Source organism: Numenius arquata, chromosome 10 (genome assembly GCF_964106895.1).
Source record: "Numenius arquata chromosome 10, bNumArq3.hap1.1, whole genome shotgun sequence".
Classification (NCBI taxonomy): Eukaryota; Metazoa; Chordata; class Aves; order Charadriiformes; family Scolopacidae; genus Numenius; species Numenius arquata.
Window position 1 is genome coordinate 45,116,644 of NC_133585.1, and position 26,795 is coordinate 45,143,438.

Below are 26,795 nucleotides of genomic sequence, written 5' to 3' on the forward strand. Positions count from 1 at the left end.
ATGTTCCCCTTGTGGGAAGCCGTTCTCTCCGAGAGCCTCTTGGGTAGGTGGCGGCGGTGGCGAACGACGGGGCTGGGGGGCTGCGAGGGGCCGCGGCGGGGTCGGGTCGGGCGGCGGTTAACGGCAGCGGGCGGCCTCCTTCTGCCCCCCCTTGTGAGCCCTGCGGCGGGGCAGCGCTGGGGTCTCTCCCGGGAGCCCGTAGCGTTGTGGAACTTAGATTCTGTGAGGAGATGTTGCCTTTCACAGGTGCTTCAAATAGGCTCCTCCGCTGGAAATGAGTAAATAATGGCCACTGCTGTGTTCTTCTTTGGGGTCTTTTTTTTTTTTTTTTTTTCTTCTTCTTCTTCTTCTTCTTCTTCTTCTTCCTCCTTTTTTCCTCCTAGTGCCTTTTGTCTCTTGGATTTATTGCTTGCCCTCGGCTCGGTGTTTGTGCAGGTGCCGGTAAGCCGGCGCTGAGCTGCCCCAGCGGGTCCCAGCCCTGAGGGGGGTCGCCAGACCCCTTGCTCGCCGTCTGCGGGTTCAGGCGCTTGGCGCATCCCCTGTAAAAATCCATAGAAAATCCTCGCGCAGTGCTAGTGTGCCTAGAAAAGGTGTCTTCAGGGGAGAGCGGCCCACCGATGTACTAGAATGAAGCGTTTCGCCACTAACCTACCTTTGAGGAGTCCTGAGACTGTGGGTGGATTACTTATTTCTGCAGCATTGTTTCCTTGGAACAACTAACCATTTCCTAAATTGAGCGCTCCCTCACTGAAGATCAAAGTAGGAACTACTGTCTGAGTGGGGGAAGAGCTGTTTTCTTCTCATTGTTCTGTTTCCTGGGAAAATGTGTTCATTTAACTTGAAATAGCAAATATTCCCTCACTGAAAGTGGCTATTGCTACTTGAACTACTTTCAAATACATTTGATAGTCTGTATTTGGAAGTATAAAATGGTATATTTTTAAGTAATCTCCAGGAAACTGTGCTGTTGAAAATATATGATGAGTTGTTTTTCTTTTCTTTTTTTTTTTAGGCTACATTTCTTGGTCTCTTTACCATGCACTGCCACCGATGATTTATTACTTCCCCCTTCAGACACTGGCACTCACGGGTCTGGAATTTTTTGCTGTTGCCTTCTTTTCTCCAATATTCTTGGTAATTGGCCCTTTTTGGAGGTTGGCTAACAATAAGTACATCCTAGCCCTTCTGAGACTGATTATGGTTGGTAAGTATGCACCATAGTGAGCTATAGATTCCATCTTGGTATAAAGGCATAAGACTAAACATTCCAAATTGCTTCAAAATTCAGATAATTCTGAAAAGAGACAGGAGTAAGAAGTTCTTGCTCTCTCAAACTCATGCTTTTCTTTTTAGCTTGAGCTTTTAGATATGGTCAGAGGAATATTCTTTGCATCCATTGTGTTGTTTTTCAGCCCAGTACTGCGTAAAGACAAGTCTCGTTTCACTTTTATTTCTAGAAGCTTTTAAATTAGTACAAGTCACACCCAATAGGAAGAAGGTTTTCGATATTGCACAGAAATCAGGAGAGCAGGTGTCTTTTGTGTAACAATTCTGTGTCTGTAACAATGGGTAGGGAAGAGGAGTTACAGAACAGCTTGGGGCTATTACAAAAGTAATCTGCTGTGAATGAAACGTTCTTTTTGGTAGACTTAATCTCTGAAGTAGGTTGTGGGGGTTTTTGTTAAAGAATATGGGTTTTTTTCCCTTTGTTAAATATGTCTGTATTCCTGTAGCGTATTGATGGGGTTATAGGCTCATCCTGAGTGTGAGATGGCTCTCATATTGCCAGTTGCACAGGAGGAAAGTTTCATCTCATATTCAAAATAAATCCGCCTGACTACCCATCACACATGCTCTTCCCTAAACCAAGGCTTGCTGGGATTCCCTCTTAGGTGCAAGTCTTAGCTCTTGTTGATTTTCTGAAAGTTTGTTGGGAGAAGGTTTGGCAGCTACAGCCGCATGAATTTGCAACACCTGGATGAACTCAGAGGACATAAAGGTCTCCATCCTTCTTACAGGGAAAATGCTGCTGTTAACTGGTGTCTTTCAGAAGCTGCAGTTTCTGGCTCCTCATTTATCAATGTAAGATGATAATCGGAGAATCATCTTCCATATAATTTTCTTCTTTTACTGGTAGAAGACAGCACAGGATCATTTTATTTACTTTCTTTGCGTGACTTTAGTTTTAAAAAGAATTCTTGTTCTTTATCTCTAAAAAGATTCTAGAACTGAAGACAGCCAATTGGTTTTATCAGTTTAGATGAAGCATAGTTTTACCATGTTCTTTCTTTTCTACACTTTCTGTCATATCTGTCCTAATACTTTTTTGTTGGGGCTTTTTTTAATAAGCTTTTCAGTGAGCAGTCTTCCACTTCAGCTTTCTGCAGCAGTGCTCAGTGCATTGCTTTCTACAAGATCTGCTAATTTAGAACCTAGTAATGAGTGTAAGCATTTCAAATTGCGCCCTGCATTCTTTCAGTTATCACAGTAACACAAAATTTAGTTAAGATTAGTCCTTCAGGTCATCTTGCTATGTTTACTAGTTCACTTTGCTAAAAGAGATGGAAATTGCTTAAATGTGTGTACTTTTTGTTCTGCTAAGTAAAGAACAGTGACAGGCCTGTAACAGTGTGTAAAGTCTGCTGGTTTGCTTCACCTGAATCTCAAGCTCCTGAAGATGTTAACTACAAACAAAAAGCTAGTACCTTCAGCAGTAATCTGGGGAAAGGATATGTTAAGGGTGATAGATGGACTCCAGAGCATGGGGAAACTGAAGCTGTACACATTCTTACTTTTGGGCTAAGCTGAGCATTTCTGGATGCAGAAATGCTCCTTTGCTGCCTGAACAGGAACTGTTCCTGCAGTGACCACATCCCCCTGCTGTTTCTGTCTCCCAAACGGTCCTAGTACTGTCTGCCCCTTGGCGAATCCACACCATATTCTCTCCCAGCTCTACTGTACCTACTCTGATTCCCCTTACGTGTTGCTCCACAGTGAGCATCAGCATTTGGGGAAGATGTAAGAGCATGTTCTTCATGCCTTTTGTCTCCAGCAAAGAGTTTAGAAGCCAGTGGTAAGTCTCGTTCTTTTCTTGCCTCCCTACTGCAGGTTCTCAAACCGCTTTAAGTTATCCAGATGCCCTTGCACAGGCAGCACTGGGCTTTAGGACTTTCCATATATATCTTTTTACTTGGTTCTCATCACTCCATTGTCTTTTAAATCTGTCCTATCATACTTTGCTGCTGTTTCTCCTATTCCTCAATTATTTCTGCTTTCTTTCCTTCTTCATAACTGACACTTCTTCCTTCTTTCTCTTTTTGATCTTTTTTTCCTTCTCAGGAAGTCCATGGCCTTACTCTGGGGCTTGTTGAACGAAATCGGGCAGAAGAATCTGCCCCATGCGTGCTCCACCCCATTCCACTGGAAATACTCAGTCTTCAATTTCACAATCAAAAAATCTGGAAATTCTTCATGCTTAGCTAAAACCAGAATATTTAGGCGGTTGGGATTTTTTGTTTTGATGGAAAAGGCTCTTCCCTTATTCATCATTATCTTTCTTTTTGCCTTTTCAGGAACCTTTATTTTCTGCAAAACTTTTGTTTTAATATATGTATCCTTTCATACTACTGATTTTGTGTTCTATTTAAAGAAGGCTGACAGCAACGACCTACCCCTGTGGTAGTGTCCATTTGAATCTGTGTCTTCATACAACACACAGTAAATTTGCATGTTTGGATAGATATATTTACTTTTTGGGTGTACCTGCTCAGCAGCAAAAGGTGTGTCTGCTGTAAGTAGGCAAACCTGCGCTAGCTTTAATCTGGCTAGCACAAGTGATGAAAGGTTTGAAGAGGCAGAGTTGCGGATTTCAACACAATTTAGTGACGGAAATCTGTGTGCATTGTACACGCAACACTCTGCAACAAAGTCCTACAAGTACCTCTTCACTGCACATTGATTTTATTTTACCATCTTCGCTCTAAGCTTTGCATCTTTTACTCAGAGCAGAATGAGCAAATAGATAGTTGGAGAATTCCTAGCATGCATTGCCAGAAACAGCAGCTCCATTTCTGGCCTTCCTTGCGTAAAGTCTCTTCGAGGTTGACTCATACTCACTTAGCAAACTGCTGGTAGCAAAATGATGTTGCTTCTCCTGCTGTTTGTCACTCGTCCTGGGCCAGAATTTGTGACACTGACTGAAGTTAGGAGAATGTATGTGACCCACAGACACTTGGAAAAAAAACCTGCTGATAAAGGTGAGGTCGCTGTGCCCTGGGAAATGGCACGTGCTCGGCCTCTTTCAGTGACTGGGGAAGTGACAGTTTGCAGTAACAAGATGACACAGGCTGTCAATGACCACTCTGAGACCGGGCCACAGAAAGCCTTCACACCCAGTAAGGCAATTGCCTGCTAATCCTTGGGCAATGTGTGGTGACTGCTTCTGAAAAGGATATGGCTTTTGCCACAGTGCACTTAATTTATGACTTTTATGTAAGTGCACTGTGGCAAAAGCTGTATCCTTTTTAGAAAGGAACAGTCACGATACATAGTGTTACGGCTTTTATGTAAGTGCACTGTTCATGAATATCTGTATGCTTAGATATTTTATTCATATATCCTATTTATGGAATCAGTGACCATAAGTATTTAAATTAAGGCAATCACTGCAATCTTGGATAATCACTCCATGTTATTTTTTTTTTTCCTGAAAGTGGTAACTGCTTATATAGTGGTAACTGTCATATATACCCAGTTTCTATGCATACCTACATTTCTTTGGTTTATTTAAAAATGTGTAGTGTCATATGTTTTCAGACGAATGGTGTAGCCATTGAAATTACATACAAGATTGAACAGGAAATGTTTATTACTTGATCTCTGTTGCCCATTAAAGCAACCTCTGTGTCTATGTGTGTTTGTTTGTAGGAAGCTTAGCATCATACCAGGCACCAAATGCTTCAATTAGACTATTCATCTTGGCTGCAGGTGTTTCTTCCTCATTGCTGGTTCAAACAGTAACGTGGTGGTCAGGAAACAGTTTACAAAGGTATCTTTTTATGCTGATGAGATTGTAAATGGGATTGCAAATGACATTTCTTTATATTAAAAGGTTGGTTTTTTGTGACAAGTTAAGATTATTGGTTGCATGGTTTTTGGTTTTTTTTTTTTTCCCATTCAAATGCATCACTATTCCAAAACTGATTCTTACAGGTTCATCAGGATATGGGGCTTCATGCTAGGCAAGATATTGCTCCTTGTACTTCGCATCTGGTATACATCACTAAACCCAGTCTGGAGCTCACAAGCTGCCAATACTGTCATACTGACACTTGGTTTTATAGCAGCAGTGGAGCGAATTTATTCAGGTAAGCATATTACAGCAAAGATGGCAGTTGTGAAAACATCCTAAATTATACCTGGGGGGTTTGATTCTTTGTTGTTGTTGGTGGTTTTTTTTTTTTTCCCCCAGTACAGTCTGGTTTTAGACCTGATGCATGAGCATTGCAGACTTTAGAAACCATGGGGTACTTCCATCTGCCCATAACACGGCAGAATCAATATCACAATTCATACAGCTGTAGTAAGTTGGTGTTGGAACTGCCAACTAATTGCAGCATCAGTAATGTGACAGTAACACAAACAAAGGCGTAACTTAGACCAATAAAACCAGAATGGGTTATCCTCATTCCAACACGAAACATCTGTGGTATTTCTGTTATTTTGTTAATTCAGTCTGCTCTTTGAGTTTCTCTGCCAGTGTGTATCCTTTCACAGAGAAGGGGAGACAGGACAAAGCTGGGGAACAGCTGATGTGACAAAATAAACAGAAAGAATTGGAAGAGTGGATGCATTGTCCTTGTCAAAATTTGCCTGAGTCCCTGGAGTGTCTGGACAGAGTACCCAGCAGTGGGGGCTGGCATGGGCTAATCACACTTTAAAACTGTGAAGGTAGTATTGTCAAGAAAGACAGCAAAGTCCGGCTGGTTAGTTAAGGCAGCTCATGTTAAATCCTCAGAAGTTCCTTCCTTCTCAGTATAACCTGAATTAATTAATTGAAAGGTAAGACCTTATCTATGTGTAAGTAGGTATAAATTGGCGTGGTGTGTATTGTTTGTAGACTCATGTTACTTGATATGAAGCCTGAGCTTCCATCATAATTTAGAAAGGAGATTAGGAAGGGAATCTGTCTTCTTCCTAGGTAACAAAGCAATGTGTCTTTAAAGGTGCTGCTTTCTCCTTAGAGCAGAGAGGGTCTAAAGAGCATGGAAAAAGGAGAAGAGAAGGAAGGGAATTTATTTCTGGCTTCTTTGGGAGTGTCAGGTTTTGCTCTTATCAGAGTTTAGTGTTTCAGAGAACAGAATCCTCTGAACAAATTCTAATAACTTTTCTGTTGATTTTTCAAAGCCAATTTAATTTAAATTCCAGTAGCATGAAGAATAATTGTGTGGGCAGGTTGTCATTTTTGTACACATAAGGTGAGTAGCTTTTCCTGACAGACCTGGAAATGTTATTAGAGATTTTTTTTGTCTTACCAATTTCGATGAATGATCAGATAAGTTAGCTTTTGTGTCTGAGCCAGTAATATAGTCTGGTAATTTTGTGATCTTGGTTGTTTGTCAGTAACCATTTCTAATAGGATTTGACAGTTTGCTCATTTGCTCATAGCTATATTTCTATTCTTCTAGGTGGAGACAAGAGGAAACAAGAAGCAAACAAAACTGGCAATGCAGTTAGAGAGACTGTTTCCCACTCTCACTGGCTTTTGTCAGGGATAGCTTTTGGCAGCCTCATGTTCCTCACCCTGTGGATATTTGGGGAGGTCTCACTAATTTCTAGATGGGCAGTAAGTGGACATCCACATACAGGTCCAGATCCTAATCCATATGGGTAAGTGGTTGTTGTATGTCTAGAAACTTCTTTTTCAATGCCAGGTGTTTATAAAATTGTATTAATGTATGATTTCTTTTTCCTTATTGTTTTATTAGAGGTACAGTTCTGTTGGGCCTGGCTCATGGACTAATGCTGTCATTTTGGAGCTGGTCTTCTGTCACCAGTTTTGTTTGGTTTCTTGTAGGTAGGTACAAATCCTGAGCAAAATGTTTGTTTCTATTACCTTACTCCCTTTACTCAAGCCCTCTGACCCTACACCACATCTCGGAAAAGCAAATTGCTAATCAAAGCATATTTGTCACTGACTCTATATGCATGTCTGACCATTGACTAAGGGTTACAGGCCAAATCTCTAGGGCACTGCAGAGCAGCGTTGTTCTCTTCAGAAGCCCCTGTTGAGGTTCCGTTCCCATGAATAGTGTCTTGGTTCTCACAGTCTGCATTGAATAAGGCTACATCTAAGGTTGTGGGGTGAGATGACACAGGCCTCTTAATTTCGCAGGAAGTGCAATAACTTGTAATTACATGAGCAGTTCATCTGGAGGTAAACTTACCTCCTGTCTCCTAAGTTGCCAAGGTCTCCAGGCAATAAAATAGTATGAACATCAAGGCAATTCTGCTGGAGCAATATATTTGTGAAGCAGGTCTGGGTGGTGGTTTAATGATAAATTGGGATATGTCAAAATACAGAGACCAAAGGAAATGATAAGTTACATTTTGCTTTTTTCTTACTTGCCTTCTCTTTTGGAGCACTTAAAAGCCAAAGTTTTCAAGTCATTTTCCACAACCTTGAAGACAAGAAATTTAATGCAAATTGGGTTTCTTCTAGTCAGGAACCGAAATAAAATACCAAATATCAGGAAAGTCACAATAAAGGTACAAGAGTTGGCAATGCTTAAGCCTTCAGTTGCCCAAATAATTTACCTTGTGGTGCAGGTGTTAGTTTTAAGAAACGTGCGTGCAGATTGTAATGTGAGTATGAGCATTTGATTTTTGATGTACACACGTTGCTAATTTAAAACAAGTACAGAATGGTTTGTTAGCAGATTCAAGTATTGTATTTTAAAATGTTCAGAACATTGATGCATGAGTAAAATATTAATTTTTTTTCTATACATCAGCTATCATGATGTGAAAGTTAGTAACTATTTTCTTACCCAAAATAAAGTTTTAAATGGAAGTCCTGTTATAGAGAGTTTCTGTGGTTGTTAATGTTCTGTTCAGGATCAAATCCCATCACAGTCAAAGGCAATGTGGTAAATCAAGGATCTTGCAGTTAGTAAAAGATTAGTAGTTGTTTTCTTGCCCATCACATGGTTATCTAAAGGGAGAGAAGATCAGGGAAAAATATTATTTCTCTTCACATTAACCTGTTTCATTCTTTCTGTATTCTGTTAAAGGAGGTTCATAACAGGCAGAGCTGTTAATCTCTTAAAAACTGCATCATCCCTCTTGTGCTGGGAGAGCTCTGTGTTAGAGAAACTGTTCAGTTTTGGCTCTTGATGATGTTTCTCTGCTGTCTTTTTGCTGCACTGTTTTCAGTTGAATAGGCAATCTTTAAGAGAATGAGATATCTCTGTCTTTGGCTATTGGGAATAACTGTCTTTCTCGTGATGCAGTTCTCATAGTTGCAAAGCACAGGTATATTCCCAGCCTCTCCTTTTTTTTCCTAGACAGAATGTGAAAAAGAAGGTGGCAGATAATATGCCTGACTGTGACTTACTCTATTCTTTTTTTTTTTTTTTTTTTATCCCTTCATAGGTTTAGCATCCTCGGCTGGTCTCCTTTATTTACACACCTGGAGTGCTGCTGTTGCAGGCCATGTTCTTGCTATCTTTACCATGTGTGTGTGGCCTCAACTGGCTGGACGCTTCATTAGCTGTCTGCACCCTGGGAAAGCCATGACTACAGCCATGCTGGCCTACGTTCTTGAATTATTCTTCTGTGTATGGTGTACAGCTTATAAATTTGTACCTGGAGGAATTTATGCTAGAGAAAGCTCCCATCTTCTTTTAGGTACATTTATGACTTTGAACAAACACAAATATGCTTGCTTTAGCCTCACCCAGATGTTTAAAATGTATTTAGTGTATAAATAGTCTTTCCAAATGCTCAGCTCGTGTTTGATTTACTATGGTAAGAGCTTCTATGAGAAAATTTGTGAAACATGCGAACAATAATTACTTTTTTTCTTTACTGTTAGAAATAGTTTAAAATGTGGGCAGAAAATGAAATTCAGTTGAGGGAAAATTACAACATGAAGAAAAAGTCTGATAAGTCAATACATAACTGAGGAAGAGATCTGTTAATCAGTCACCCTAAAAATATGGCTCCAATCAATGAATGCACCTGTATGTTGTTACCCGAGATAGCAGGATAGTACTTCAGGTAACAATGTCATTTCTGGAAACTTCAGGGGTTTATGAGGGCTGTGTTACTGGGACTGTAACATAATTCAGTGCATTAATTAGTCCTGATCTGAGGACCAACATGCAGCGTCCTGCTGATCTAGCTAGTCTGCATTTGAGACCTGAGCTTCATTTCCCCGTGGCTGTACCTTATGCTTTGTGGACACACCAGCATGTTTGGAGGAATGTCGATGAGCCTGCAGTGTCAGAAACATGCAAACAGGAGAGGGAGAAAAGAAATTGTCAGGTATTTGCCAGTGAGGAAGAACTGAGGAGAGCAAATACAAAGGTTTTAGCAAAATGATCTCTTGATGAAGGTGGGGAGGTGGAAACAAAACCAACCCTTTCTGGTTTTGTCTCCAGAATTATTTTCTTAATAGGAACTAGTGTGTTTCAGTGGCATATTTCACTAATTATATTTAAACAATACCAAACATTGGCTTGGGCTAAGTGTGTGACACATTTTAAAATGTGACACATTATCCTATATTTTGTTTGAAAAGGATCATAGAATTGTGGAATGGTTTGGGTTGGAAGGGACCTTAAAGATCATCGAGTTCCAACCCCCCAGCCCTGGGCAGGGACACCTCCCACTAGACCAGGTTGCTCAAAGCCCCATCCAGCCTGGCCTTGGATTAATGAGTGCTGTGCTTGACTTGTTGCTCCAATGGTTTTAGATTTTGTAAATGTCTTTGAAACCACTTTCTGTCACTCCAGTTTCTTAGTCTCCATAGGTGTTTGTTATATTACAGCAGTCAGGTGCAGGGTTTCAGTTTGGTTTGTTTTGAGGAGAATTCCATCACGTTTATTGCAGTTTTCTTTGTTCTGAATGCACTCTGGGGGTCTGTAGAAACAGTTATCTCAATTTAATTATTTTTTTTTAAGTTATATGGAGAGCATGTGGCAGAAGAATGTCAAATGCTTTCTTGAGTAATGCTTTGACAAAAGAAAAGCTGTTATATAAAATCCCTCTCTGTCACTTCCTTTGAAATACACGTGTGACTAATTCACCTGGCATGGTGACTGGATAGGAACATAGAGAAGGCCCTAACTTTCTTTTTGGTAAAAAGAAAACTGCGAACTGAACCCGTCTCAGCTGATGGCACTACACGAGTTTGTTCCATCTGAGAATCCAGTTTCTGTTTTTTTGATGCCATCCCATTGCTTATGAAAGATTTGCAAATTATACCATGAGATCGTGTATTTGTTGCTGCGCTTCTTCCCTTACAGCTTGGCTTTCTGGCAAACTGCTTGTTTTCTTCTGGTTTCTTTCAGGTGCAAGTGCTATTTCTTGCTTTCTTCTCCTGTCCAATATCCTGCCTTTCTCTTGCCGCAGTTTGCATAGGGAACTGCCCCAGGAAAAGTGACAATGAAAGTAAGATTATTATATTCCAAACTTCTGTGCTGCTTCACTGTGATGTAACATAATGCTGAGGGGTCGGATCCTTGGTCTTCCATCAACTTTAATGGCTTTGAATCCGTCTCCCTTTGAGAAAGGTTTTGTGTGTGCCCCCTTCATCGTGGCACTAGACCCAGCTTCCTGGTTTGCAGATTGTCACTACAACTAACGTAACAAGTAAGGGCAGCAAGAAAATACTGTGTAATAGTTTTGTTTTGTTTTTTTTTTTTTACCTTCAGCTATCACTCTGAAATAAAACATTACTTCTATAGTTAATTAACTATGCCACAAAGATATTAAGGATGACATATACCTTCTCCAGCAGAGCTCTTATCCAATTCATGATGCTCCCACATTTTCTTTGCAGGTAATTGGATCCTTTAGCTTATAAGTGGTGGGAAAAGAGCTTGTACTATTAGTCTGAACTACTATTGAAGAGAAAAGATACCATCACAGTGCATTGCAACAGTTAGTGCACTGAAGTCACTTACTGGCTTTTAAAACTTATCTATCGGTGTGTTTAGTTGTCTGTTCTTAAAAAGCACAGCTGCTTCTGTTGGCTCTGGAGCAAAAGAATACAAGATGCTGCCATGTTAAACTGGCCTCCCAACCTGGAGTTTTACCTTACAAAACCTTACACCGTTCTACAACAAGCTGTTGAGCAATTGCTTTTGTAGTTCTTACATAAAAACTTGTTACTTGTATCTTGGTGACAGAGCAGTTCATTTGCAAAGATAATAGACATCTGTAATCAACAATGTATTTTATATCAAGCTGTTATTTTAAGGTTCTGTAATATGGAGATGTAACTTAGTCGTTCTTGTCCAGGTTAATTCCAGTAAACTTTGAAGTCACTGGGCTGAGCTGAAAGTTGTAGCAGTCAACAGGGGCTTGGAAGCGTTTTAGCATTATTTATCTACCGCGTGCTAGCCTTTTTGACAGAAGACCCTGAAACTGTACTGCAAATCAATGTTTGCTTGAGAGTGCTGGATAAGTGTGCTCAAGGTTCAGTGGCAGTTGGTGTTAGGATACGCAAAGGTGGGGAGGTCTGCTGAAAGATTCACTACTTTGCCCCAGATCAAAGGATTAAAATATTTTTGTTTTCATTGTTGTCCCAATTGGTACGTGAATGGAGGAAGGGAAAACATGGTTTTAAACAAATATTTCACTAACAGAAGCAGCCTGATAAAGTGTGTAGTAGTGAGACCCAGTAGTACCAGCAGAGTTAAAATATATTTGTGTTTCCATAGTGAATAACGAGACAGGTTTTGAGGATTGTTCCGTTAGCACCCAATGCAGCCTGATGCTTGGGACCACAAAGTTAGCTGGTAATGCCATGGTCCTTAGGCTGCTGGGTTGCAAGGGAAGAGCAAGAACAGCTGTAAGTTGCATTGGCGTCAGTAGGTCCCCTTCTGCTCAGCCTGAAAGACCCAAAGGTGGACTGTATTTTGAAGCTCACTGTAGTCCAGAGTAGAGTTCATAATGTGAAGAGATCTTTACCTAGATACTTTTACTATTAGGTCTGCTCTTCAGTTATCAGAACAAAGCAGGCTTAATAGGGCTGTTTCAGGCATATTACATCTGAGCAGCAATTTATTTGAAAAAACAAACCAACCAACCAACCAAAAACCAAACCCACCCCAAACAATGTAATTTTGAACTTTACTATTTTTGTGTGAAACAGGCGTTCAGTGGCATTTAAAATAATCTTTTAGCTTTGAATTCTTATTGCAATACTACTGTTTCGAATTATTTTTTTGAAATATTTATCATTAGTGGCATGTTTAATGTCATTTGCTCATTTTTTTGCAAGCAACGCTTATGTCAACAAGTACAACAATGTAAATTGAAAATTTTTGAAGTGCTGCAGGCATAGGTGAGATGAATACTGTGACAATGAGAAGTCAGATCTTCTCTTATCAATAAATCTCATACTGTCTGCATTACTGCATTGGGTATGGCATTTATCTGTGATTGTGCTTTGAATTGTCTTTGTTGTTGGAGCCATAAGGTTGAATGTAAAACAACAGCTGGGAGTTTATAAATGGTGCATTTATGAGCAATGTTTAATATGTTAAAGCTCTATGAAAAAAACTAATGACTTATATTTTCACAGGGTTTATCATGTTAAGTATTGGGGTAGACTTTCTAACAGGACCCAAGAAGGACCTCAGCTCTGTCTTTGAAGTGAAAAGCAACCAAAAGCCACTGTTCAAAAAGAGTAAAAAGTATATTAAACTACGTAAGTATAATATTACTTCCTATTACTTCCTTTCTTCTGTGACTCTAGGAATAATGTCTGAGGAAAAAGAGTAAGGCAGTGGAGTGTTTTGCTTGGATGTTTTCGAAATACTTTTTGGTGCTTATTTTAGAGCCAGGCTTGTAGTTGGTATTGCCCTAATTCCAGTTTCAATGATGACATATGCTGACTGCGGAGCTGATTCACTATGATTACAGTTGAGAGAGAGGTTATTCCACACAGAATGTATTAAATGGAGACAAAAAAATATGAACTGGGGAAAAAAAAAATCTAAAGATGGATTTGGCGTCATTTGTGATTTCATTTTGGCAGTTGATGAGGAGGCCTCTCTGGATGTTGGGATTTATTACACGTGTATCCAAAAAACCCCCAAATGATTTCTCAGCCCATTTGGTATGTTACTTTTGAAGCAGTTCAGTGTGACACCCTTTACAGGGCTGTGTGAGCTGGCTGGCAGTGGGGTGGGACTCGGCTGGCCCAGGAGCTGCCGTACAACGTGACACCTCTCCTGCGTGAGGAGACCGTCTGCAGAGCCTGCTGTGGCTGACATCACTACACGATCCTGATGCCCTGCTTCATGTTCAGACCAGACCTGTCCTCAGGAAATCTTTGTCATCATCTGCCTGTGGACTCTGCCTAGGGATCCCTGCTTCCCAGATGTTGTGTATGAGGTCTGCTTTTTCCCTTAGGTTTTGCAGAGAAATTAAAATGTTCTGAGGTTTTACTGCTTTTTGGCTCTGGAATCCATCCAAATGACATTTTCAAGTGTTTCTCTACAATTGTTCGAGCTTCAGATTTGTTTTCATCGTTAGCTTAATTTTTCTATGGAGAAAGTCTGTCACTATTGTGAAGTTTGGTAAAGGAAAATATTGCTAGGCATCAGGGCATGCTAACCCTACAGAGATCAGGATGCGGAAGGTTCAAATCCCTGCGTCTTTTTTTCCTCTGACTTTGGATCAAATCACTTATCATTTGTATACCTCATTTTGCCTCATCTGGAAGTGGAGACAATATTGCTTCACCACTTTTCAGGGCTGATTCTGAAATCTTTATGAAGGTCTTTAACCTATATACTCAGAGGCCAGAAGAATATGGCTCCTGAGAGTTTGTCTATTAGAGGCAACGTGAGCACCAATGCAAGTGGTTTGAATGTTACTACTCAAAAACATTTCACAAAAGTGAGTAAATACTTCAGAATACTGTCTGTCACAAATCACAGCCCTTACTCAGCTAATTTTGTGGCATTACAACAGTAACTCTTGTACTTTCTCATCGTGCCCAAACTTGTATTCTCAGCTTCGCCTTTAAACACCTTTGCATTTTGCAGAGTATAAAATTGCTTGCTTGACCTTTACTAATGTAAACAGCATGTCCTTTCTTCTGATGTCATCCATGGTAAAATTTAAATAAATTTTACACAAAATTGTTCCAGAAAACTTGCATAAAAATAATTACATATGTGTTTAAAGATTTGATGAAAGAATAAACTGAGTTACTGAAATCATTGTAGATAGCACATGCCACTGCATAAATGAAATAACTGCAGGGGGGTTTTGGTCATCAAATTACAATGTGCCAAACCCTGAGAGCTCTTAAGCGTCCACTGTGGTTATTCGGAAGGCTACAGAAGCGATAGGAAAGCTCTGAATTTGCATTCTGTGAAGCCACAATGCCCTTCCAAGAACGTGTCAAACAAAGGATTGCTCTGGAGGTCTAGCAGGGGTCACATGTTTGTGACATCTAAAGGCTTGTGAAGTAAACTAAATTTTCTTCCACACATTGTACTAATACAAAATAAAAAATGTGCACCACAAATGCATACCTGGAACACAGAGGGGAAAAACACTGGAAGGTTTACGTGATGCTCTTGCTCATTTCCTATAATGAATTCTTCAGTAGGTATCACTTTTACATAAATATTCTGAGGAGTTTTGGTGCATTGTATCTGCTCAGCCTGTTGAGTTGGAGAATCTAAGTATCTGCACACATATAGATATTCTTAAGTACACTACTTTGAAATGGCATTATCACTGGCATATGTGGAAATTTAATTGTATGCATTTCCCATTCTATGAATAGCACATCTTAGAATAACAGTGTACCAGTTCTGTTTAACTGCAGTAACAACAACATTATTTTCTCGTGCTTTAAAAACAACTTTTCTGTGTTTTTCTGTTTCAAGTGTTGTGGCTGTTTGTTGGTGTTGGTTTGCTGGGATTGGGTCTACGTTATAAAACTTACCAGAAGAAGCTGGGCCACGGGGTGAGTAGTGTGTTTGTGAAAATGGTAACTTTCAAATATACAGTAAAATGCGTGTGTGATATCTTAGATGTATTTGTAGCAGTGTCCAAGTATTCAGCAAAACTAATGCGGAAATGAAGATGCAAAAAGTTTAATTTGTAAATTCATGTTGAACATGGGAGATGTCTGAGTCTTTGGAGATTTATAGTGCTGCTACGAAGGGAAAAAATGTTCTGAAAAACTGAGATATGCTTGCCTCATATATTCAATTTGAGTGTTACTTTTATAAATGAGTTTATTTGAATTGTATTCAAAACTTGACTGGATGATGCTGGTAGCAGCCTGATCTTATATCAGGGAAGCTTGAACAGATAACCTCCTGAGGTTCCTTCCAGCTGAAGGAATTCTGTGCTTCTATATTTATATGCATAACTCTGAATTGAACCTCTCTGAAAAGTTGATTGACTTAGATTAGACTTAGACTAGTTATGGAAATTGGATAAAAATCAGAAGATTCCAGGTTTCTATCTGGCAAAAAATTAGGTATTGCAATGATAGTAGCAATTAAGATGCTTAATGCTCCCTCAGTTTAGCATTTAGATTACTTAGAAGTTGTCCAAATATGTCGTTTGCCTATTTAGTAATTTTAATTCAAAATTAGAGCTGTTTTGATCAGATATAAATTAACATGTTTGCATTCTATGATTTAATTGATTACTAATATAAAATTGAATTTTTGATGCGCTTAGTTGCAATTAAGAATTAGATTTTTTTCTTTCGGTGGCAGTCTGGATATAGTCCTTTGAAACTTGCTCTTGACCTGTATTCCTGTTGGAAATCAGTGATGACAAATGCAGGAAAAGATGCAGAAAAGGTGATGACAGCTAAGTAGAAATTGTGTGTGCGTGTGTGTACACGCATGCACGTGTGTATTCACACATGCACACATACATATACAGTTGGCTTTCTGTTTAGAACTCCTCCAGGTTTGTAGTACCTTTTAATGTGGGAAAAAATGGGTAGTTTAGATGAAAAAATTTGTAATCTCTTTCATGTTCATTTATTTATTTGTATACATTCATTTTAACTGTGATGACTTTTCTCCTCTTATTAATAGCAAATTTTTCTCAAAAATACCTAAAGTCTTTTGTAATCCTGACAACTTTATTAGGAAAATATATTGGTTAAAACATCCCTTCTTGCCTGTCTTTTTTGGTACCAAGTATCTGATGTTGTTGACTGCAAAGGTATAATACATAAAAGTCAAATTTTACTTGACTCTTTTTCCATTTTTTTTTCTTTTTTAGGTTCCAAAAAGAGACTTCTCTGCTATGATCTGGCCTTTTAGATTTTGATATGACAATGAAGGATGGTCTAATTTGGAAGGATCAGCTAATTTGCTTAATCAGACAGGTAACATTTTTTTTCCACTTCATTTATATTTGAGAGAGTTTGTCTGAAGAGACAGATGGGTAACTGAGTCCATTCTTGCATTAACACAAGAACCTGTGTCTCGTGGCTTTCTCCTGAATTTGTGAGCTGTTCCAATACAGTCACTTCGGTTAAAAATACATTTGCAGAGGTGAGAATTTTTTAATGTATTCTAAAGAGGTTTCTGGTTGGAGGAAACACTTTTCTTAGTATTTGGATTTTTTTCTCATACTGCTGGTGAGTTGCTTGTCTAGAGAGAAATTATTTGCGCGAATGAAATAATGATAAATATCCTTTTAGATCAAATTTACTGTTTCATAACTGCTCTGCTTTTAGATGTAAAGTGTTATGTAATTCCTAAAACGTCTGAAATTAAAATGCCCTAAGCAAGGTGTGCAGAGGATAAACAGACAAGTCTGTTTCCATCACTGAGCCAGAGCAATTTATAAAAGAAAAACAGTGATTGTAGCTTGGTTTTGTCGTCATGATTTTACTGTAAAGAAGGGTGTCTAATCTGTTGCTTATGGACAGAATTTTGGTTGGAAAATTAGCTATAGGAAATGAAGAATTTGGACCAAAGATTAGTGCTGCTGCAGGGTGCATTGAAATGAATTGATCAGTGGTGCTTGTAGGTGTTACTCGTGCAAGCCTTGCTCTTGTGGCGGAGATGCCCAGGAGTTAGTGAAGAGGGAACAGGTTGATTCGTGCATCATTCACTCCCTTGTCCCGTGAGCAAAGATTCAGAGGGCTGAGCTCTGTGGGCTGTCTAGTGATAGGAGAAAACAACATTGATGTTTGATGAATTTAAATTTGGGGCATTCTTGTACATATGCGATTCCATAGCTCGTGGCTTATGTCTGGGTACTTAGTTAATCTTTACATATTTATTTATGAACTGTAAGGAATGCATTTATTTCTGGTACCTGTAGTTTAAATTCATGAATATTAGCAAAAGTGATTACCTGGTTATGTCCATTAAGCATTTCTTTGTCGTATCACTTGTAAAAGAAGTAATTGCTAAGTAAAAAGGCAGAAAATTCCAAAATATAAATAAATAAATCTTAATTCCTAATTGCTAGAATCAGTATTCTGGAGTTGTATATTACATGTATATTGTTATGTAAAATACCACATTAACATTTCCAGGAAATGCATTCAGAGTTAAGCTGGAGATTCTTAAACAGTTTGTTTGCTAAAGGAGAGTAGCTGATTTTGAGAGCCACAGAAAAAAGAGCAGCTGACTTCTTCAGCATCAGGATTGTCTTTAAAGCTGTGGTGGTGTGCATGCCTTGGGCTCATCTGCTCTCTGTTGGAGTAGTGAAGATGCAACATGTAATGACTTTTGTGACTGGAACTCCTGTCTGCCCTGAAGGGAACCAACATCATCCTCTCTCAATGGTTTCAGTTATTGTTTTCTGTGGCCAGCATGTATGCTAATGATGTAGAAGCAAAAATCAGGGAATCTACTTCGAAGTACTCTGAGCTACCATTTTCCCAGCTAACATGGCTTTCATAGTGCTAAATAAGACACTTCAAAAGCAAAAAGTCTTATGTGGCAAGAGTGGTACTGGAAAGAGTGGTCTTAATTCCTTATAGAAAGGTTGTGGATGAAGTGGTGACTCGATCTGCCTCCTAGAGCAGGAGAGCGCTCCAAGGGGGGCATAACCAGAGCAAGACGGGAACACTTGCTGCTGCTGCAGCCGTGCTCGTGCTGCTCGAGCTGAGCCTGGATGGTTCAGCCAGCCTGTGGCCCAGTTTGCAGGTTCCCACCTTCCTTCAGGCATGGGCAGGTTTTTCTTAGCTGCCAGTTCCTTCAGGGACCGCATAGCTCTTCTGTGTCCTGCAGCTAACGTAGAGGGGAACCTTCATGTTCCCCTGACAAAACCACACCTCAGCGTGTAAACAGGGAGGAACCGCAGTGCCCTGAGAAAGTGAGGTGGCTGAGGACGGTCAACAATTCAGTAGAGGTGGGAACCCTTCTGTTACCACGCCTGGGAGCTGACGCTAGGTTGCTATAGGCTCATTAATTGTCTTGGCAGCAGCCGCCTGCTCCCTCTTGCGCAGGACCCTTGGGAGCGGAATGGGATTTGGTAGATGAAGGTAAGTGCAGATGTGCTGGGTAGTGGTTGTTCATCAAGTTGAAAGCAGTAGACTCACTACTGTGCTGTTAATCTGTGTATGCACGTTATGTCTCATGGTTTTGAAATGGTCCGCACTAGGTGTGTGCAGGCCAGCTGTGCAGTGTCTGGTTATGCACCAGGGAGGAGCCGTGGCATACAGACACCGAGTATCTCCCCATCAGAGGCTGTGTAGCCTCTTTAACTGTAAATGAAAGTTCAGGTATGACTCTGTTGCCAGCATAAGATTTGCCCTGATTGACTCCTGAAGGGCTTGTGTCCATCCCTGTGTAATCAAAAGGGAAATGATGACATTGTGTAGTAACAGGCGATAGCATGAGGAAATGGCCTCAAGGTGTGCCAAGGGAGGTTTAGATTGAATATTAGGAAAAAATTTTACACTGAAAGGACTAATAAGCATTGGAACAGGCTGCCCAGGGAAGTAGTTGAGTCACCGTCCCTGGAGGTATTTAAAAGATGGGTAGACATAGTGCTTAGAGATACAGTTTAGTGATGGTTCTTGTCAGTGTCAGGTTGATGGTTGGACTCGATGATCTGAAAGGTCCCTTCCAAACCAGGCAATTCTATGATTTATAGATCACGTTTACAGGTCACAGTTATAAAATTGGAAAGATTTTCTTTTTTCTTCCCCATTTTAGGTGCAGATTTTATCACTATTATAGAGAGTGATGCCTCTAAACCATTCATTGGGAACAATGATCCAACAATGTGGCTGGGAGAAAGACTAGGATTTTACACAGATTTTGGTCCAAGCACAAGAGATCACACTTGGGGGTGAGTCATCTTTACATGCGCAGTGACAGTAAATAAGTGTAAATACCCTGTCCAATACTAACTCAATTAGAACGTGGGCAAAGAATAATTGGAATAACAGTCACTGTAATCACTTGGAGCTTGTCTTTAAGAACATGCTTTGATTGCTTTGCGTTACAGTGCAGATGAAGTTTTCTTGTTAAAAATAGTCAGTTTTTGGTGCCTGCCCCTACTTTGGCTTTGGTGATGTAGGGAATGGCATCCTGCCCTTTAATGTACAGATTTGGAAGTTTGGCATTCTAAGTACTATATTTGATTCGCTTTTCTCATTATTTTGTTTTGGGCTATGATAACTTTAGATTTCGGTCTTAAAAATGTGATAGGACTTGGAAAATTAGTACAAATTTTGAATTCATTAAAGCCAGCTTGAGCTGTATAGTGGGAAATGGGCATAGAAGGGCTCATGTCTATTTTACCGGATTTTTGTGTGTCTGATTTTAGTTTAATACTTATGATGTGGCTTTTTTTTTAGGGGGATGTGCAGATCTCTGGCAGATGGAACTTCCTAGTGATACTGCAATGGCTATTTAATTTTTGTAATATGAGAAGGGAATTTAGTAACGTTCGTGTTCCAGAGTCTTTAAGTGATGCAGAATGGGGCAGAAAAGTCATTCTCTGAAATTTTATTCATGAACTATTTTGAAAAACCTGTAAATACAAAATAGTTTTAAGGTCGATTCCAAACAGAAGCTGAAAGAATGAGAAATGTCCCACTTTAAAAATGTATTTCTACCTGCTTCTACTTCTAATAAAATACATTTTAATTAATATATAATATCTGTTTTGTCTGAGGATGAAGATTTTGAAAGGCTCAGTGTAACAATTCATATACATGGAATGGTATTTCTTAGTGTAGGAATGAATTTGATAATACAGTTTTAGACATGTACTTAAGTAATATTTTAGAGGAAAACCTTCTAAATTCAGAAAAATCTGCTACAGATGGTTTCTGTTCTGGTCTGATGGTTTGAGTTCAGTGACCATTAGTCTTCTGCTCGTGTTTATCTGCTTCGTTCACACTTGTGATGCTCGTGAACTACGAAACATAACTGTTTCCCTCTTCTCATGTAGGATTATGGCGCTGTCAAGGTATCCAATCGTAAAATCTACCCATCACCTCCTTCCATCTCCAGAGGGAGAGATTGCACCTGCCATCTCCATGACTGCCAACTTCACAGGGAAACTGGTTGATTTTGTTGTTGCCCACTTTGGAAATGAAGAGTGTGTATTTTATTTATTGTTACGTATGTCGTGCAAAGTCACGTAACATAATTGTAATTTGTGAACTTCTGGGATTTCTTTTGTACCTTTTAAAATCTGCTGCTTTAATAATGATTCTAACAAGGCATATTGGAGGAAACACTATGACATAGCTACTGGTTTAAAATTTTGAAGCATTTTTTAAAAGGGACAGATGTGTTATGCAAAACTCCGCTGAGCCTAATATCTGAGTTACTAGAGATACATAGTTCTGCAAAATCACAACAAGTAATAGGGCTACAGATACATCTCGGTGTAGGATATCATCCTTCTGACTTTCTGCATGTGGAATAGATCTATTACATTCCACAACAAGAGCAGATAGTTACAATTAAATATAGATAGCATTAATGGACAACTGGTGTTTATTAAAATGAAAAGGCGCAATTCTGAAACCACCTAGAAAGGGCAGTGTTGAAACAGCAACGGAAGATATCCGTTCAGTGTCCTTCTGACTACATGAAACTGGAAATATCAAATCCAGAGATCATCTCTGGATTCTGACAGGAAGCATTATACCAATAACTCAAATATATACCTTAATCTTTCCCATCATGTATTTCAGTTCTTTACTTTAAAACAATGTCTTGATTACTTTTGTGTAATGAATATTAATAAGGGATAGTTTTGTTATGCTCCATGTAGCTGTATTTTCCGTTTTATTTGCTGCAATATCTAATACGTTTGTGGTTATGCAGTAAAATTCGGACTTTTTTAATATTAGTTATGATTCATGGAGAGGCAAATTTATGGATTGGCTGCAGAATATAATACACAAAGAACCTGCTCAGAAAGCAGTAGGAATTCTCATTATCCCATAGTGAGCTTCCCCATTTCCTTCCCCTGTGTAGAAGCTGTGCTCCAGGCATGCAAATTGTTTATAGATGTCCCTTTTACTCAACACATACAGTTGTCACAAACCACTCCCAATTTGAACTCTAGAAAGGGATTTCATTTTGTGCCTCACACGGATGACTAGACTTGCCTCTTTGAAAAACTGTTTGTCAAAGTAGAAAAAAATAGCACTGTATTCCCCCCTCACAGAGAGATGAGATAAAGATGAAGGAGAAAATAGGAGGAGACACATGGGAAACAAGCGCAAATTAGATTGTGTTTTGAGGTGAATGAATTTATAAATAAATGGCATGCGCAACTGCTTGTTTTTCATCTTTTTTTCATCTGCTGCTTAGGATGACATAAACTGTAGAATACTGCATAACTAGGGATTGTTTTTAAAGACTGTTTTTAAAATGTGGGAATATAGCAATGCCTGCGTCATTTAAAAGAATCTGTCTTCTGGAGAGGTGTAATTCTGGAAAGAGCAGCTTGCTGAGCTGGCTTCTGTTTAAGTGGTCAGGGGTTTTGTCTCTTGTCTGTGTGCTCTTTCTCCCTAATGCATTTGCTTCACTCGATAGTACTGCTATTTAGAGAGCATAGCAGCATTAAAATTCTCGTCTTCTTTGGGGATTACAGATTCCAAAATCAGCTCCCTGTCTCAATTGTATTTAGCCGAGTCTACCAAAATATAGAAGAGAACATACTTTGCAGGACTGTTTACAGTTACTAACACAAAGAGTCATAAAAAGAGAACTGCCTTTACATTATGTTATAACAAATCCAAGGACAGCGAATGGGATGCAATACAGTATTTTACCAGGTTCCACTTATGCTATCGCTTTTGGTCATGTTGGAACTGTTGCGTAAATCTTGTTAAAGAGATGCAGAATACCTGCCAAATGTCATTAAGTAGTGTTAACAGGATGACGTAGCTCTTAAGTTATATTTCATAAATTATATTTCATAATTTTCAGTTATATTTCATAAATTATATATATATTTTTATATATATATTTATTGTGATCTGTCCATCATACAAGTTTTGTTACCATGTAAGCTCTTTGTTATGCACAATTAAATTTCAAGTGCAGGCTGAGACAAAGCCTCAGGTAACCAAAGCACTTACATTCACATTTTTTAGTGATGAGATCAGTATTAGAAACAAAACAGAAAAAGTTGTTCCTACAATGGTTAGAAAGAGAACCCTAATTACATCTACCACGACCATGTGGCTTTCATTGAACATAGTGAACATTTTGAATCGGTGAGCTTTGTGTAAACTTTCATACTCTAATACTGAGCAATAAAAAAGATGGCAGATTCATTTGTGGTTTGCTATGTTATAGGACAAAGATTCTGAGCTAAAACGTATGTATGTTAAAGTCTTTTCCATTTCTTTCAGAGAGGACTTGGACAGAAAACTCCAGGCTATAGCTGTTTCAAACCTATTGAAGACTAGCTCTGAGCAAGTTGTATTTCTAGGATACATCACTTCAGCTCCTGGATCCAGAGATTACACCGAATTAATAAAAAATGGAAATGTGCAGGTAATGTAAAAATACTGCTTCTTTTAGCAGTTAGATATAATATATATTTGAAACATTCAGCTTAATATTTCAAATTGGTAACTTAGAAATAGACATATGAGAAAATACGTACACTTTTTAAAATAACATGTCAGGCAGCTGAAGACTTTATAGAGAAGGTGGAGTTACACAGTGAAAGGACAAGAGACAATGGACAGCGGTTGCCACGAGGGAAATATCAGTTAGATAGTAGAAGAAAAAAAACCAAAATCACAGTTTAGGGTAGTCAGGCACTAGAACAGGGGCCCAGAGAAGTTACGAAATCTCCATCCTTGGAGATATTAAAAAGTTGGCTGCAACCTGCTTGAAGTTACTTCGAGCATGGGCTTGGGAGTGGGTGATCTCCAGGCGTCCCTTCCAGCCTCTAATTCTGTGATTCTTTTGTTTTAAAACTGAGTTGTGCAGTTTGGTTCTCTGTCAAGAGATGTCAAAAGTTGTCTGATTTGTCTAAGTGGTTTTTTCATTTCTACTTTATTAAAATGTTTCAGGCAGAACATTTTTCTGTAGTAGGTTTACACATTGGTTCTGTCACTGATTTAAAGCCTATGCATAAGGAAAGCTTGCCTTATTTGTTTGACTTATTTTTTCCTTTCGCTCATAGGATATTGACAGTACAGATCATGACAGATGGTGTAGCTATATTATGTATCGTGGAGTAATAAGGTATGTTAAAGTGGGTCATTTATTCATTGATTTTAAGTATCTTTATGACAATCAGTTTTACACCTTTCTGTAGGCAATTGTGGAAGAGTTTTATATCCCTAAACAATTGTGTATGGACAGATATATCATGAAGTAATGTGAAACATCAATCTCAGAATGAATTGGTGTATTTCTGAATATAATTTACAAAGACGTCATTTGTAAATGACATTTGTAAATGTAAAAGAAGGTTTCATCCTTCTGTGTCAAAAGCCTTCAGATCTAATCTGCTTTAGTAACATAGAACTACTTTCTTTCAAATCTCTGCCTTTGCAGCTTCATTCTAAAAGTGAAGGCTTAGCCCTAATTTTTATGTGACACAGAAGATACAAATTTTGAACTATGATTGTAGGGTTTGTTGATGCAAAATGCTGATCTAATCCAGCCAACCTTTATGCTGGATTTAGTGGAAACTTTAACTGTGTAAGACCACATTGAAGCACTTTCCTCTCCTGGGACCTATGCACTCCATATCTTTTAATACCAAGTTGCTTAGAAATCATTCTCTTGGTGGTGTATGTACCAGAATGGAATTTGGCTTATGCTGAATAAACTGCAAATTCTGCAGTGTTCATGGGAGTAAAACCAGTAAATTACATAGCTGTCTTAAGTAACAGTACTAAGTAAAAAAAAAAAAAAAAACAGCAAAAAAAAACCAGGGCAACAAAACCCCCATTTGCAATCTAATTTTTCTCTTTACTCATTCCATTGATGCTTGAGTTCATTTCTTGAATTTCAAAATCTCTTCAGTGAAAAAGGTTGGTGAGCTTATACCAGTATGCATATTCTAAAACTACGATTTTAAAAATAATTTTCTAGATCTAGAACTTTTTTTTGTTGTCAAACATGCTTTCTCAGTGTTTCTACTTGTGACATTGTGTTAATGATGCTCGTGTTTATAGAGCACTTTAAGTTTTTTGAAGATGAGATTCTCGGAAATGGAATTTATGTTGATAGATTAAATAATAGCTCTTGGAAAATAGAGACATGAATTAAGGATGTGGTGAAATTGCCTTGAGTTATTTCTTCAAACTAACTCTTCTTTTATCTGATAGGTTGGGCTATGCCCGCATATCTCATGCTGGTTTAAGTGATTCAGAAGTCCAGATGGCCAAATTTAGGATCCCAAATGACTTGGATAGCTATGTTGACAATGACAGAATTGTCACTGATCCCAGCCAAGTTCCTGAGGACATCCATTTCAATCCCAGGTCAGTGTGTCTCATAAGAAATTAAGGGGATGGCGTATGTAACATCTTGAAAAAGAGAAGTCTAGGAACAAAATTGTTCTTAAAGCAGGAGGCACTGGTGAGTACCAAACTGAGCAAAAGATTAGGAGTTAAGAAGTTCTGATTTTTCATTCTATTTTTTCTACTGACTTGGCATGTGCCTTGGGAAAATCAGGCTGCTGTGCTGTAGCATAAATTGAAGGTAATGCTTATTTCACCCAGGTGATTAATTTCCAAGATTGTTTGATAGGGATGTTTGCCAAGTGGTGTGGTGACTCATTTTATAGACGATGAGAGATCTCCCATGTTTCTCAGCACTTTTGAGGATCGGGGTCTTAATATACTGTTACTCAGAACACAAAATACAATATATACTTTAAATGCTCTTTGCCTAAACATTTTAAAACATACTATATAACTGGAGGAAAAATTAAGGAGAATGCCAGAGGTGGTACGTTACATATATCAAGAAGGAAACGGGGCTAGGTTTTTACACGAAAAGTTATTTATTTCTAGATTGCTGTAATTTTTTCCACTGGCGTTGCATAAGGAAGAGAAATACGGAGAAAGGTATTTATTCTGTGCTGAATATCGGTGGAAGAGTGATGAAGTTTGAGATAGATGTTGCCACAGAAAGAAAAATACAGCATTGCTGGAAATTGTCTAACGTGCATAATACAGAATATATACATTTCTTATATACACCTAACACTTGAGCTTACTCGCTTTTTATTTACCACTCAGCCACTGGCTTCCTGTCTAAGCAGGAGTTTGGCCAGTCTTTTCCACGTGATGAAGCTTGCCTAAAGTTAGCATTCACATTCAGATTTTTCTCAGCTGATTTCAGCACAGAATATTTTGCTTGTCCTACTTTCTTTTATGTCTGCCTATAAGCAAAAAAATAAATATACCCTTTAGGAATAATTTTGACTTTTTCCAATTAACTACAGTTCTTTTGAAGTACAATGACACTGCTTTTAAATGCTATTTAGCACTGATATGTTGAATAATAACTATATTTTACTTTTGCAAATATATTGACCATAATAGTCAGTAGTCAAAACTTTCAGATATAAATATGGCATGAAAAATTACAATTTTCACCATAATTTTCAAAAGAAAGATGTGCAATATTAACAGTAGGGCTGAGTACTTGGTCCTATGAGGGGTTAAATTCTATCTCCACTGAAGTTGGCAGAAAAAACTTAAAGAGCATAGGATTTTACTGGATAAATGCACCGCTCACCTTTGTCAGCTGGAGTTCCATTTACACAGTGCATATGGCATTAGTCCAGTGAGTGTAATTAAATGTCTCAATTATACTCAAAGACCTGTAGTTAGATAGCGTACATAGATTATGATTCATATCTAAGTAGGGTTGTGGCCTGTTTCTGAAATAAACCATCTAGAACATTCAGAAGGATTGTTAATTATACTGTGGTAATTGTATGATTTAATTGCATGGGTTAAATCATGTTGTAATGGTTTTGCTTTTTTGAATATTTTTCTTAGGTTTGGATCTTATAAAGATGGACATAATTATGAGCATATTCATCACTTTCATATGAGCACTCCTAAATATTTTAAACAGACAAATTAG

The 26,795-nt window shown here is 38.6% G+C and overlaps 1 protein-coding gene across 1 annotated transcript; it reads left to right on the top strand.

Annotated features, from left to right (window-relative positions):
- On the top strand, positions 1-26,795 carry CWH43 (cell wall biogenesis 43 C-terminal homolog). Its single transcript, XM_074154871.1, is given in 16 exon segments — positions 1-43; positions 1,013-1,204; positions 4,927-5,047; positions 5,212-5,366; positions 6,687-6,888; positions 6,987-7,075; positions 8,653-8,907; positions 12,815-12,940; positions 15,141-15,220; positions 16,507-16,612; positions 19,407-19,542; positions 20,653-20,802; positions 23,081-23,225; positions 23,866-23,927; positions 25,022-25,177; positions 26,708-26,795. Coding segments are annotated over 16 exon segments (2,106 nt in total).